Source organism: Suricata suricatta, chromosome 15, assembly GCF_006229205.1.
Source record: "Suricata suricatta isolate VVHF042 chromosome 15, meerkat_22Aug2017_6uvM2_HiC, whole genome shotgun sequence".
NCBI lineage: Eukaryota > Metazoa > Chordata > Mammalia > Carnivora > Herpestidae > Suricata > Suricata suricatta.
In genome coordinates this window covers 63,059,058-63,074,156 of record NC_043714.1, presented here as the reverse complement: position 1 = coordinate 63,074,156, position 15,099 = coordinate 63,059,058, and the positions used below count along the sequence as shown (strand labels likewise).

Here is a 15,099-nt window from a genome sequence, read left to right as displayed (position 1 = left end):
CCGAAGCAAAACAAAATGTTGAAAGTGTTGAAAAATCCCATATTTAAACATGCAAAGTGTTTTTCTTATATTTTCAAGGTTTGTAATGAGTATCTCAAGTATTTTTGTATTAGAAAAAGATTTGTCTATGTTTTATAATACTTGACTATATTTAAATTCTCAGGGACAGGTTGGAGGAAGAATTGCATTTGAAATAATTTTCATTTGACTTGATATAGTAAAAATTAGCTGTTTGCAGCAACTGTCTTCTCTTATTTACCCTCCCTCAGGCAGACTTTTAAATATCCAATTGAAAGGAAAAATTCCTATATGTAAATATTATCTCATAAATGCTTACAGATAATTTTCCTAAACTATGTATTTCTTTGATTTTAATTTTTTTTTGTTTATTTATCTTCTGAGAGAGAAGAGGAGGGGCAGAAAGAGAGTGATAGAGAGAATCACAAACAGACTCCATCCTGTCCGTGTAGAGCCTGATGCAGGGCTTGAACCCACAAACCATGAGATCATGACCTGAGCAGAAATCAAGAGTCAGATGCTTAACTGACTGAGCCACCCAGGCACCCCAGGCCCATGTATTTAGAAAATATTATTTAATTTCCAAAACTTTTTTCTGGATATCTTATTATATATTCCATTTTGGTCAGAGAATGTATTCTTTATGATTTTAATCATAAATTTATTAACATGTGTTTTGTGGATCAGCTTATGGTCTATCTTGATGAATGAACCATCTCCACTTAAAAAGAATATGTGTATCCTGTAGTTGTTGTGTGTTGTTTAAATAATAATTGGATCAGGATGAATGTTCTGTTGTTCAAATAATCTATATCTTACTGATATTTTTGCCTAGTTTTCTGTCAGTTGCTGAGAAAGAGGTTTTTATCTTTATAAGTATGATTGTGGAATTGTTTATTTTACCTTTTAATTCTGTCAGATTTTGCATCATGCATTTTTAAGCTGTGATATTAAGCATAATCAAAGTATTATTTTGCCTTTTGATGAATTAACTCTTTTATCATTTTTAAAATTGTTTTTTTTAATGTTTTATTTATTTTTGATACAGAGAGAGACAGAGCATGAGAAGGGGAGGCGCAGAGAGAGAAGGAGACACAGAACCGGAAACAGGCTCCAGGTTCTGAGCTAACTGTTAGCACAGAGTCTGACGCGGGGCTCGAACCCACAAACGTGAGATCTGACCTGAGCCGAAGTCGGAGGCTTAACCAACTGAGCCACCCAGGCGCCCCTTATCATTTTTAAATGTCCCTGCCTCTGGTCATATTCTTTAGGTCTAGTTTATATGATATTAATATAGCCACTCCAGCCTTTATAAGCTTAGTGTTTGTATAGTATATCTTTTACCATTCATTTACTTTCAACCTATTAAACTATAATTCTTGTGGATATCTTATAGTTGGGTCTTGCTTTTTTATCCATTGTGACAATCCCTGCCTTTTAATTGAAGCATCTAGTTTAGTACCTTGTAAATTACTGATATGGTAGGATATAAATTTACTACTTTACTATTTGCTTTTTGTTTTTCTGTTCGCATTTTCTGTATTGTTTTGACTTAATTTTTAAAAATTCTCTTCAAATTATTTACTAGCTTTTTAACTGTATCTCATTGCATTTTGTTTGTGTGCGTGATTGCTATAGGGATTACAAATATATATTCTTGAGGCACTGGGTGGCGCAGTTTGTTAAGCATCCAAGTTTGGTTTAGGTCATGATCTCACAGTTTGTGGGTTCAAGCCCCACATTGGGCTCTGTGCTGCCAGGTTGGAGCTTGGACCCTGCTCTGATTCTGTGTCTCCCTGTCTCTCTGCTTCTCCTTTGTTTTCTCTCAAAAGTGAATAAATACTTTTAAAAAACACAAATATTCATTTTTACTTCTTCATAGACTACTTAGAGATAATGTACTACTTAAGAGACATTCTAGAAATATTACAAACAAATTACTAAATTGGTCCATTTGTAACCTCCTTTATCCTTTATGCTTTGATGTTATATGTATTACATCTACATATGTTATAAACTACTTAAGGCAGAGTTAACATTTTTTCATAGTCATGTCTATCTAACTTTAATTACTAGGGGAAAAGTAGTTTTTTTATTTACCCAATATTTACCATTTCTGATACTCTTCATCCCTTTCCTGAAGATCCTCCTGCCCAAATGACAGTTCCCTTCTGTCTGAAGACCTTGCTTTCATATTTCCTGTATTGCAGTTTGACTGGCAACGTATTCTCATAGTTTTAGTTTATCTTTGATACAGTTGGCCTTCATTCTTGAAAGATAATCTTTCTGGATACGGAATACTGGGCTGACAGCTTTTTTTTTCTTCTTGAATCATATTTAAATCATTATTTTGCTGTAGTTAATATGTTGTTTTTTGGTGACTGTATAAGACTATTTTTTTATTATTGATTTTCTTTTATGTTTATTCGGCTAGGGGTTCACTGAACTTTCAAGACTCTTGATATTTTTGTCTTCCACCAAATCTGGGAAATTATTAGCCATTATTTATTCAAATATTTTTTGGGTTTTTTCTTCATGCTTTCTGGAACTCAGTTATACATGTTTTGACTTTTTGATAAATTTAGCCACAAGTCTCTGAGACTGATTTGTTATTTGTCAATCCTTTTATTTTCTGTTCTTCATATGAGTAATTTTTATTGGTCTATCATGTCCATCTTCATTCTGCTTCTAAGCCTATCCAATTAATTTTTAAATTTCAGATAATTTTCATGTGAGTTTCATTCTTTTTTATAGTTTCTATTTGACTCTGTTTTCATTTATGTTTTTGAATATAATTTCTACTTCTAACATTTCAGTCACTTCAGAATACATCTCCATCTATTGTTTAGTCTCCTGAAGATGGGTCAGTTTTTCCTATTTCTTTGTGAAGGAATTTTAGGTTATATCTTAATCACTTCTGCAATTATGTTTTGGAGACTCTGGGTTGTGCTTTATTCTTCTAAAAAATACCAATTTTTCTTTACTTGTTTTAGCAGGCAGTTGATGGTTAGGCTCATACTGCAAACTTTATCTGGGTGTGCAGCTCAAATCTTCAGTTATTTTACCCGTAGCTAGGATTTGCTTTGGTTTTTACTGCAAATGTGTGGTTTATAGGTCAGCCATTGTATTTGAACTGACTGTATATACAGAATTTAGGACTCCTCCTTTCTGTCTCTATCCTTTTCAGGACTTCCCTTTCACTTTCTAATGGCTTTGGTTACCTTGTGCTGCAGTCACTGCTTCTTCAGGCCAGAAAGACTGAAGATTTTTTTTTGTTGGAGTTTTAGTTGCCCCAGTATTGTGGGTTGAGGTCTGCCCCAGGCCAAAAGCAACAATAAGCAGCTAACTCACTTAGCTCCACTCCTTTTTCTAAGTGTTGATTCCTTTCCAGAATCAACCTGCTTTTGGACATTTTCTAGGTCTTTTAGGTAGTTATATATTTATTACATACTTGTTTATATTTTATAGATATTCTCTGCAGGGGAATTGGTCTCATAGGAGGTTGGGAAGCCAGTAGCAGAAGCAGAACCAGAATTTTTTAAGTTAAAACCATTGGAAAGTATGATATGGTGACATACAGTCTCAATGATTACCTTATAATTTTTAAATATTCAGAAAAGGAAAAAAGTAATGGTGTATGTCATATACACACTCACACACACACACGGATATATATACTGAAATTAAAAGACGGAACTAGGTTTTTTAACTCCAGAGTCATCTTAATGAAACATTAAATTAGAATACATTTCCAATGTAAGTATAGTTTATGATATGGATGTCAAAAGAAAATTCTAAAGCTTATTTATTTCTTATGAGAGAGAGTGTGAGCAAGGTGGGGGGGAGGGCAGAGAGATAGGGAGAGAGAGAATCCCAGTGCTCTCAGAATGGAGCCCAGAGTGAGGCTCAGTCTTACAAGCCATGAGATCACAACCTAAGCCAAAATCAAGAGTCAGTTGCTTAACTGACTGAGCCACCCAGGTGCCCCCAAAAAGAAAATTCTCAAGGTTAAGATACATATGTAGAGAATTAATGCTTCTGGGGTTTATTGTGACTATTTTGAGGGAGGTTATGTTAGCAGTGATCACAGTTGTTTTTTGGTTGTGTTTTTTTTTTTTTTTTAAGTTTATTTCTAGAGACCAAGGACAGGGGAGGGGCGCAGAGAGAAAGAGAGGGAGAGAGCCCAAGCAGGCTCCACACTGTCAATCAGAGCCCAGTGTGTGGGGGTCGATCCCAGGAATCGTGAGAGCATGACCTGAGTGGAGTTGAAGAGTTAGATGCTTAACTGACTGAGCCACTCAGGCATCCGGCAGCCAGCACAGTTTCCACCTGTATAAGATTACATGGGTTTATTTCCAAGATTGCGTTCTGTAGTGCATTGAACCTCTAGTGTTTTTCACTTCTGATATATATAGTTTTGATTTAATTAATATAGTAAATAAGGTAATGAACAGCATCAAAGTCCTCAAAATGATCAATTTATGATTTAAAGCATGTTTGACAGATATACTTTCCTGTAAAATTTCCACTTTCTAGGAAAATTTCATTCCTTTCATGTTTCCTCTTGCTACTTATTAGGTTCTTCGTGAAGCAGGAGACAAAGTCTCTGCTTTATTTTACTTTAATCTCTGTGCCAGTGGTTTTCCTTCCTGCTCTATTTCTTTACTTTATATTTCTTTCTTTTTCTTAGTCTTAAAAAAATTATTTCATTAGTTTTACTTTTTTAATCCTAATGTGTAATAGGAAAGAGAGATTCGGAATATTGATTATATTATTTGATTGCTCTTTGCTGCACCTTATACATTTGCCTACCTCGTACCCTTTCTTTTTAGGAGTTGTAAAATAGTTTGAATATTTTGCTCACTATGAATATGTAGGGAATTTGAAGAAGTAAAAGCAAGGACTCTGTATACTCTCATTCTATTGGGAAGGTCCTGCTTGTTGAATTTTTAGGTGTTTCAAGATGTTCCAGTCAACTGACAAGGACTTCTCCTCACAGTGTCAGAACTGTAGTGATGATGAGAGTTATGCATCTAGCAAATAGCTCTGGTGTGTAACCACTTTTGCATGTTTACTTCAGCAGAAAACTCTGTGGTGCACGGTGGTATCCTGTGTTCCTTGTTAAAATTTGGAAAACCATTTGCGTGCTTTCAGAATAGATTTCGAGTAATGGTGTTCGTCGGTGGATAGCAAATATATTTTAATCAGATGAGAAATCCTGCAAAGATTAGTATATCTTCGTTTCATAACTCTTCTAAAAAAGGGGAAACAAATTTACATTCTTAGAGCTTTCTGAATAATATGATAATTGATTAAACTAAAGGTTTTAGCATGCTTCTGTAAAACCATTTTGGTACTATATGCACTTTTAATCAAATACCACTCACAAATATGAACAATACTTTTTTACATAGTTTATTAATGAGGGCATATTTGCTTTTTACTTTTTTTAAACTAAATTTTTCAGCTCTTGTGTTGTCATAGATTATAAATAAGTATTTTAGAAAATATACAGTTTTTAATATGTCTCCTTGGACCGTCTGGTTGTACCAAACCTTTAGAGCAGTGTGATCCATGCTGTGGGTTCTTCTCTATAGACTATCAGTTCATTCTTCTGGACAGGAGGAGAATAAAGTACAGTTCTCTGCCATTTTACCAGAGCTTGCTCGTGTACTTACACACATGGTGAGATAGTAGGTATGATGCTTCCTTATAATAATTGTTAATTTTTAGATTTACTGATGGCAGTTAAAGCTATTACTTTGATTTATACTTGGGAAAACTTCATGTGTTTATTATGATATGTATTATAAATAGTTTATTGTTACTTGTGATTTTGAATAGCACTCTACTTTTTCTTGTGTAGAATATTCTATATTATCCAATAGTATAATAGGTTTCAAAACTCAAAATATTTAATATATTATCAGGGGAGATTAAGGAACAGAACACAGTTTGTGAAGTCGTCGTTGAAATACATTGCTTTAAAATATTATTTTCTGTCCTTTTAAAGGATATCTAGGCCTATTTAAATATTCCTTTTCTGTTATCAATATTTGTATATATATTTCTTAAGACATCTATCATGGCCATCTTAAAGAAGGATAGCTATATTTCAAATGTTTTTGTTTTTTTAATTGTAACTAATGTAATCAAGCCCATTATATAGATGTAAGGACTTAAAAAACAAACAAACAAAAAAGAGAAGCTAATGATTACCCAAGTCCATAGGGTCCATGGTAGATTTGTAACTAAAGTTCAGTTTTGTTTTCTAGCCTTGTAATTTAATCTATACCAAGTCTTATTTTCTGTATGGATAACTTTGGTCTGTTAACCTACAAAAACTTGTGAATAAACTTTGATATCCTCTCACTTTGTAAATCTGCTGGTATTTTCCTCATTGTAATAAAAAAGAACTCATGCTATGGTAACTAATTCTTGACCTAAACCCTTTCTTTCCCCTTTAGAAAAATTGGAAGCTCCACCACCCACGCCAGGACAGCTGAGATATGGTAATGGTTCTATAATTGTTAAATATTTGTGCATCTATCTTTTAGACTTGAAATAACTGTACATTCACTGATAGTATAGAAGAGTCAGTCAATTTAATTTCTCCTGATAGAGCGGATTATCTTATCATGCTGAAACAAAAAGTTTATAAGCTTGGTTTAAGACATATTACAATTTTATGGAATTTCTAACATTTGTAACAGTATCTAACATTGTTAAACTGTAGTTACCATCTAGAAATAAAATTATACTTATGGCAAGATTTCCTTAATTCCCATTAAAAAGGATATGTTTAGTTTGGATTTAAGTTGGGTAATTTCAGAACTAGAATGTCTGAGCTCAGGGTTAGATAGAATTGTTCTCTGGGAGAAAATACTTACGGCTTGCTGTTTGTAATGATGAAGAAAGTTAAGTTCATTTAACACTGCCAGGAAGAAGCTTATAAATGGTGCTGGTGGGCTTTCTTTACTGTTATGATAGGAATAAGTAGTCAAGGCTGACACTGACATAATGTAAAACAGTTTGGGATCTTATTATAGAGACAGTGAAAGAAGCAACTGTTTTAACAGTGCAGTAAATTGAGTAGATTTAAGTGAAAGCTAAATATTAGAAGTGATTTGCTATTATAGAATAGTATTTCCCAAAGGAAATTGAAGAAGTTACAAATTAATAGGAGATCATTACATACTAGAGAGTAAATTTACATAATTTTAAAAAATTAATAGCCAGTTCTTTTCTCTTTCAGAAGTAGAATATAATTTATATTAGAAATAAGTGACTTTTCCCGAATACCAAAACATTTAAGAATTCTTTAAGACTTTCCCCCCCAGGTAATTTTTTCTGATTCTCCTACCCTACATTCATGCACTTTATATCCATAGTCCTGTGTAATACTTTATTGGTTTTTCTATAATATTGAAATGAACCGTTTACATGGCAAGTTATCATACCTTCTATCATAACTTCTTGAGGGCTGATAACCAAGTCTTATTTATCTTTGTATCTCATGCCCAGTGGAGTGTCCAGTACATGTTTTTTAACAATATGAAAATTGTGTTTTTTCTCTTGTGTTGAAAATAAATTTTTATTCATAGGACACATTAATTTAGGTCTAAGCTTAAAGACATGATATATTTTATACTTCAGAGTTCCTTATTATAGAATTTGGGGTGTCTAGTAGTTACGTAACTAGACAGGCAAAAAGTCAAAGAGCTAAGTTTAGACTCTTTAATTGAAAAATCCCATTTCATCAACATACTATTTTATTTTTATCATCTTTAATAACTTTTAAAATAATATTCTTTGTAATTAAAAAATGCTACTTTGTATCTTGAACATTCTTGCTTAATAGCAAAAAGAAATCTGAAATGATCTGGTATGTATATATACCCTTTTCCTATGATGCTAGTCTTCGGTAAGTTGTTTGGGTAGAAGCATTTTTTTGTTTTGTTTTGTTCACTGCTTATTAGCCTTCCCTGGGTTGATACAAAAACTCACTATAACAATATCAAACTTTCATAACTTTTGGATTATATTTTAATTATGCTTTTCTGTGGGCTTAACTACATTAAAAGAAGAAAAACACTCTAAAGTCACTGAACACATATAACCAGTTGGTTTAAGGGACTATTTTTGGATATGGTATAAAATTCAGTTTTGATATTTATCTAAAAAAGTCCTCACTTGAATTGATGTTGACTATATCTTGGCAATTTTATAGATGAATTAGCATAAAGTCTTTTAACTATCCCAGCTTTTAATCTGTTTCACAGTTTGCCTTCAATTCTCTTAATATGGAATTCTCTTCCTTTCCAGGTTAGTGGTCCTCAACTTAATTAACTAATGTTCATTGAGTATCTGCTATGCACTAGGCATTTTGCAACGTGCTAAAGATGCAAATATGAAAAAAAGTTAAGGCCGAATGTATAAAAAATATATAGGTATTAGTTCTTCTAGTTACACTTGTATGATGTCAGGTCATTCCGATTATGTATTGGATAGATAAGGTAACCTTCAAATTGTGTATTGGATAGATAAGGTAAGGTGTGCTTTTGTTAGGAAGAGGCCAAATTACATTTGACATAAATCAATAGGTGGTTGTGAAAGCTTTCAGGGATACTGATGTTGTGAGGGGGGAAAGGACTGCATATAGATGACTACTAATATAGATGAGATAAATAACATTTTTCTCACATTTGTCCGAAGAATTGTTTAGTGAGTAAAAGCAACCATATAGTTTCCCTGAAATTTGATTCACGGTATTTTTTGTTATTTATAATATGAAGCTTAATTTTATGAAATCAGTCTTTCATATTTCAGAAATAGATTGATATCAATAGCAAATAAACAGGTAAAACATGGTAAATATATATTTACTTATTTGTTCTGCCATTAACTGTATGTACTTTGTAAGTGTAGTTAGTAAGAAAACAACCCAGCAGTCTAACACAATTACTTATACATGTTACATGGTTTTAAAGTTTGGTGTTTTCCCCTAGGATAGCTTCTTTGAAGTAGTTGAACTTATAACAGGAGCAGAATCTTTTGGCTATGGGTAATGAAAAGCAAATTTCAAAGGTTATCCAATCTATTTAGGAGACTTTACTCATACAGTATGTTTTTATCACTTTAAGTAGAAATCTTAATATATATTTTCTGTTTTTGGTGTTTTTCAGTATTCATCCACAATGCGATACCTTTCATAGGGTTTGGCTTTTTGGATAATGCAATTATGATTGTTGCAGTAAGTTCTTTCTTTCACCGCTTCTATTTTGAGTTAATAAAGAAATTAATTAAATTTTCCAGTGGTTTATATATTCTAGTGATAAAATTCTATATATTCTAGCTATAAAATTTTAATTAACATAATGAAAAGGCCATTTTTACTATTTCATGTTAATTAGATGATTACTTAATTTTAAGGCATTATATGTATTAATCATTAAGACTTTGGGCAAAGCATTGACAATAATAAATTTATTGGGTCTACATTGTGTTCTAGTTTCAACATTCTTGTTAAATAAAAAGTATATAAAATTTTCTGATGTTCTTTCATTTTATTGACTGTTCTCATCACATATATGTTATTTGGCTAGTTCTTTGTTCAGTTTTTCCATGTAGAAAATTTTTAAAGGGTGATTTGCTATAGAGTTTCTCCATTTAACCCAAAGGTATTTTAAGTTTCAGTTGAGAACACTGTGAATGTACCTGCCTTCTGTCTTCATTCCTTTGTAGTGTTAACAAATAGTTCCGTTTTGCTGTGGTCTTTTTGACGTAAGAGTGTTCCTTATGTGTTTAATCTCAGAGAAGGCTTGTTTTCCTTTCTTGCCATTGAGTGACATCTTGTATTAATGAATACCAGTATTGCTCCAATTTCTAAAGTCAGAGATGAGTCTATGGATTAAAATACTCATCCTCTAAAACTGCCCAGCGTTCTCTCCACTTTTCTTTACTGTCTCCAACTTAAAAAAATTCTGTAAATGGTAGCTGTTGTGTAGGAAACTACTAAAAAAAAGTGATTTTAGGATTATTGAATGTGAGGAAAATACATATGAGAGATGCAAGGGGATTTTTAATTTTTTTTTATTTTTAGCATTTTAGAGGTCATGTGTACTACAGATGGACATAAATAGTATATTTGGTTTCAAAACAGGGATTAAAAGTATAATTTACATTGTGTAGTTTATACACTTTGCTTAAAGAATATCTAAAATCCTTAAGAGAATATCTAAAAAGAGGTGGGGTCTTTTTTGTTTTTGTTTTTGTTTTTGTTTTTTACTATCAGGTAGTCTTATCTTGTTTCCAGATTAATGGTGATCAGACATCCAGAAAATCTGGCCACTCACCTGTGTCCACACAGCAGGAACGTGTCCTGTTACCTAAATAGTCAGAGAAATGCTGTAGCCTGAACACAACTTGAAAGTGAAGCATCCATTGCATAATTCTTAACAAAGAAGTCTGGCAAGACTCTCTAAAATATAATTTCAGAATGCTAGTATTTTGACTGATAATGACATTTTCCTCAAGTGTATAAACAAAGTGGCCAATTTATATATTTATGAATGTGAGAATAGATCTGTGAATATTCAGCAACTTAGAACTACATGACTTCTTCTGAAATTACTTGGTTTGATTATTTAAATAGTCAATAAATAGTAAATCATATCTAATTGCCATGAAAACCCCATTATGATGAACTTATAAGCTGTAGTTAAGACTTGATATAGTCTTAAAGTGTTTGTCTGAATTAAAGCTTCTTTAGTTTTACACAACTCAGTATTTTAGTTTCTCTTAATTGATAGCTAGTATCCATACTACCATCTTCATATTCATTTGGTTTTTTTCCACCTCAATAGGGCAGACCTTAGATAGTCATATTGAGATGATACATTTTGTATAAAGAAGGGTGAATAGAGATTTTGAAGAGAGATCAGAATAGAGAAACTGGGTAGCTTCTTAGGTCCTGAATAAGAGCTTCACAGTGTGCTCTTATCATTTCTTTGAAATAAATACCTAAAGTAACAGATAATCTGCATCTAAATACAGCCATCAACAAAACAAAACACCCACCACATTCTAGCGTCAAATTATTATAGTGTTGTTTACTGTTTTCTGTTACTCACGCCTGTGTCTCATTATTAGTATAACTGAGAGTGAACAGTTTTTCCAGGTCTGGATGATTGACTCCAAATTAGTAATTCTTGTTCTTGAAGTTTACACTGAATTCCAGTTTCAAGAACTTAACCCCAGTTTTTGCTTATATAATACTGAAGTAAATGTTTAAAACACTGGCTTCAATAACAAAGAGTAATACGTGTGGCAGAGTTGTTATTCTGTGATAATTGCAAACTAGTTCAGGATAGTGAAGGTTTCTAAAGAGGTTTTATAATAGATTGCTGAAACTAAAATATGCAAATAATGTAACTCTAGAATCAGTTTAGGGAGAATAGTGGTATCATTATCTGAAGAATGTTTTTCACCTTTTAGTTTTTTAAAAACACTGCCTCCTAACATGATGGGACAGCCTTGATAGTTTTACAGTGGTAAATTAAGGAAATATTTGATTCTCTTCTTCTCTCATGCCAGACATTTGATGTTTTCCTCTTTCCTGTTGTACTGTCTTGGTTGCTTTCCTAGTTGTAGTCATAAAACAAATTCCTATGTAATTTCCTGTAATAGATTCGACCTTTATTGTTGGCTGCTGTTCATACTCAGCCTTTGGTTTCATAGTTTTTTAATTATATTTTTGTATTATTAGGATTCCTTTTCATAACTTACATTTTAATGTGGTTTTTGGATTATGTTTCTTACAATTTAATTAGAATAGAACTTATCAGAATTCCAGAGTAGTTTAAGTGTATTCAGGCAGTGAGCCAGATATAATTTTAAGATAACTAGTATTAGATGTATTTATAATTTTTTCTGCACTCATTAATGTAAAATTTGATATAACTATGAGAAAAAGTAAAGAGTGGTACTCCATTGTCCTCAAACTCTCTTTGACTTTATTTGAGGCTTTTATATTACTTACTAGGAGGCCTTCAGGTTTCTTAAAGTCAACTAAATGATTAAGCACTTAAATACTTTTTAAATACATGTATTGCAAATAGATTTTTCTTGGCTGTTCCTAATGATTCACTGCCACGGAAGATGCTATATTTCTTACACGCTGTACCTACCAGGTGCCGTTCTTCTATATTAGTGCCCCAGTTTTTTTGTTATTTTTATGGGTTTTTTTATTTTTGTGTCCACACATAAAGATATACATCTTTATTCTTCATGCAAATTCTCTTCTTTTTTTCTTCAGAAATCTGGTTTTTTTGTACCTTTACAACTTTCCTTGTGATTTTAGTGCATGGGAGACTTTTAGGCATCAGGCTGTTCTCTCCATACCCAAGAATTTTATTTTATTTTTTAAAGTTTATTTATTTTTGAGAGAGAGAATACAAACAGAGGATGAGGAGGGAGAGAGAGAGAGAAATAGACAGAGGGGCAGAGAGAGGGAGACACAGAATCCAAAGCAGGTCTGTCAGTACAGACCTGAGGTGACTGAGCTACCCAGCTGCTCCAAGAAGAATTGTATTTTAAAGGGATGGAACCAAAAGGTCTAGGGGAGAGAAAAATGAGGAAAACTTAACTCAGCTTCTCTTCAGTTTTATAAATAATTGATTAATGTAGTATTTCTACCTTACCAAATGGGTGGTTCTTTTTTTTTTTTTCCCCTCCATAAGTATCAATGAGGTTTTAAAACTTATTGGGGCGCCTGGATGGCTTAGTTGGTTAGGCATCCAACTTAAGTTTCAGGTCATGATCTTACAGCTCGTGAGTTCAAGCTCTACTTTCGGGCTCTGTGCCGACCGCTCAGAGCCTGGAGTCTGCTTCAGAGTCTGTGTCTCCCTCTCTCTTTGTCCCTCCATCGCTTGTGTGCTCTCTCACTCTCAAATATAAACAAACATTTAAAAATTATTTAAAAATTTTCAAGAATCAGTATTCAGAAGGAAAATTAAGTCTACTTATGGCAGCATTGCTCCAGTATTAGAACTGAATTAGCACAATAGACTATAGGATTTCTTCTTGAGTCTATGTAATAACCCATTAGAATAGTTTAATCTTCTTCATTTTAGTTTCGTCTGTTTAAAATGGAAGTAAAACTATGAGTCCTTGTCTTCAGAATGGGATGGGTGAGGAAAGTCCAAATCTCTTAATAATTTTAGTACAAATACATTAGAGCTAGAGCCTTGCATTCTGCTGGGGCTCTGTCTATTGCACAAGAGGCTCTTGTTGCTTATAAGTGAATCCATAGCCTCACGACTTAAAGAGCAAAGTGTTTATAAAGATAGATTTTGAAGTCTTTGATCTCTTGGATTCCTAGAAATTAGTTTTACTCTGTTTTTGAGAGACTAACAATGACTTCTATACAGATGAGTCATTCAGAATTTAAAATTAGGTGAATTAGTCTTTCTTGTGTTCTAAGAGGTAGGTAGGTAGGTTTGTTTGTTTATTTAGGCAGAGAAAGACAGGATAGATGGAGGGAGAGACAGAGAGAGAGTGTAAGAGAGAATTCGAAGCAGGCTTCATGCTTTCAGTGCAGAGCTCAGTGTGGGGCTTGAACTCAAAAACTGTGAGATCATAACCTGAACTGAAATTAAAAGTCAGACATTTAACCAACTGTGCTACCCAGGCACCCCTGTGTCCCGAAAGATTTAAGGCATCTTTCTCTGTGGTTGGAAAATATAAATTCTAGATTTTTAATTATGGATTACATTGCTCTTTGTATGAAGTTGTATTTGTTGCTATTTTTTATTTTTATGAGAGCTTAATTTTTTTGTATTTTTAATAGTTTATTGTCAAATTGGTTTCCATATAACACCCAGTGCTTCTCCCCACAAGTGCCCCCCACCGTGACCATCACCCCCCTCCCACCCTCCCCCTCCCCCTTCAGTCCATGGTTCGTTTTCAGTATTCAGTAGTCTCCCAGTCTCCCTTGATCTGTGTCCCTCAAATTCCCCGCTCTCTTTCCCCCTTCCTCTCCCCATGGTCCCCTGCCAGGTCTCTCCTGTTAGACCTATGAATGCAAACATATGGTATCTATCCTTATTTCGCTTAGCATGACACCCTCGAGGTCCATCCACTTTGCTACAAGTGGCCATATTTCATTCTTCCTCATTGCCATATAGTACTCCATTGTGTGTATATACCACATCTTCTTGATCCATTCATCAGTTGATGGACATTTAGGTATGAGAGCCTAATTTTAATGAATAATATGATATCGATGTTATTTCTGTGCATGCATTTATTTAATAGTTAAGTGCATTATTACATTATATGAATATTTTTGCATATTTTATGTATATGATTTTGTTGCAGTTACATGTTGGTTTAACTATTTTATCTGTTTTTACTAATTGCTATTTGTTATAGTCACTTCATTAATGTTGAAGATTAATTTCTTCATAATCATTTTTCAGGGAACCCATATTGAGATGTCTATTGGAATTATTTTGGGAATTTCAACTATGGCAGGTATTTAATAATAGTAATGTTATTATCCCATTGTTTGTATACTTATAAACCATTTCCGTCAGTTAGGTTTAGAAGCAGATACTTAATCTGAATAAGTTTACTCATTGAGGTGTCTATTAGTTTATCTCCTTAATTCTATTCTTCTGATTCTTAATTTTGTATATGTTGTACTTTTCCTGAGAAATTATAGGTACTTTATGTTAGCTAATAGGTAACAATGCTGTATTGACTATAATAAAATAACTTTTTCTCTTTTTAAAAATTGTTTTAAATGTTTATTAATTTTTAGAGAGAGAGAGAGAGAGAGCCAGCACAAGTTGGGGAGGGGCAGAGAGGGAGACAGAGGATCCAAAGCGGGCTCTGCCCTGTGAGCGCAGAGCCTGATGTGGGTCTCAAACTCACGAACCCTGAGATCATGACCTGAGCTGAAATCAAGTCGCCTGCCTAACCAGTTAAACCATCCAGGTGCCTCAGTAAGTTTTTATCTTAATTCAGTGTTATCCTAAAACCTTCTTACCCTTATTTCTACTAAGTTATTTATTTTCA

The 15,099-nt window shown here is 33.2% G+C and overlaps 1 protein-coding gene across 2 annotated transcripts in view; it reads left to right on the top strand.

The window, feature by feature from the left end:
* Window positions 1-15,099, top strand: part of TMEM65 (transmembrane protein 65) — a 58,698-nt gene that overhangs the window by 30,831 nt on the left and 12,768 nt on the right. For both annotated transcript variants that reach the window (XM_029923733.1, XM_029923734.1), the window contains 3 exons: window positions 6,486-6,530; window positions 9,204-9,271; window positions 14,499-14,553. In XM_029923733.1, coding sequence (XP_029779593.1) covers window positions 6,486-6,530; window positions 9,204-9,271; window positions 14,499-14,553 — 168 coding nt within the window. The remainder of the gene's footprint in view (window positions 1-6,485; window positions 6,531-9,203; window positions 9,272-14,498; window positions 14,554-15,099) is intronic.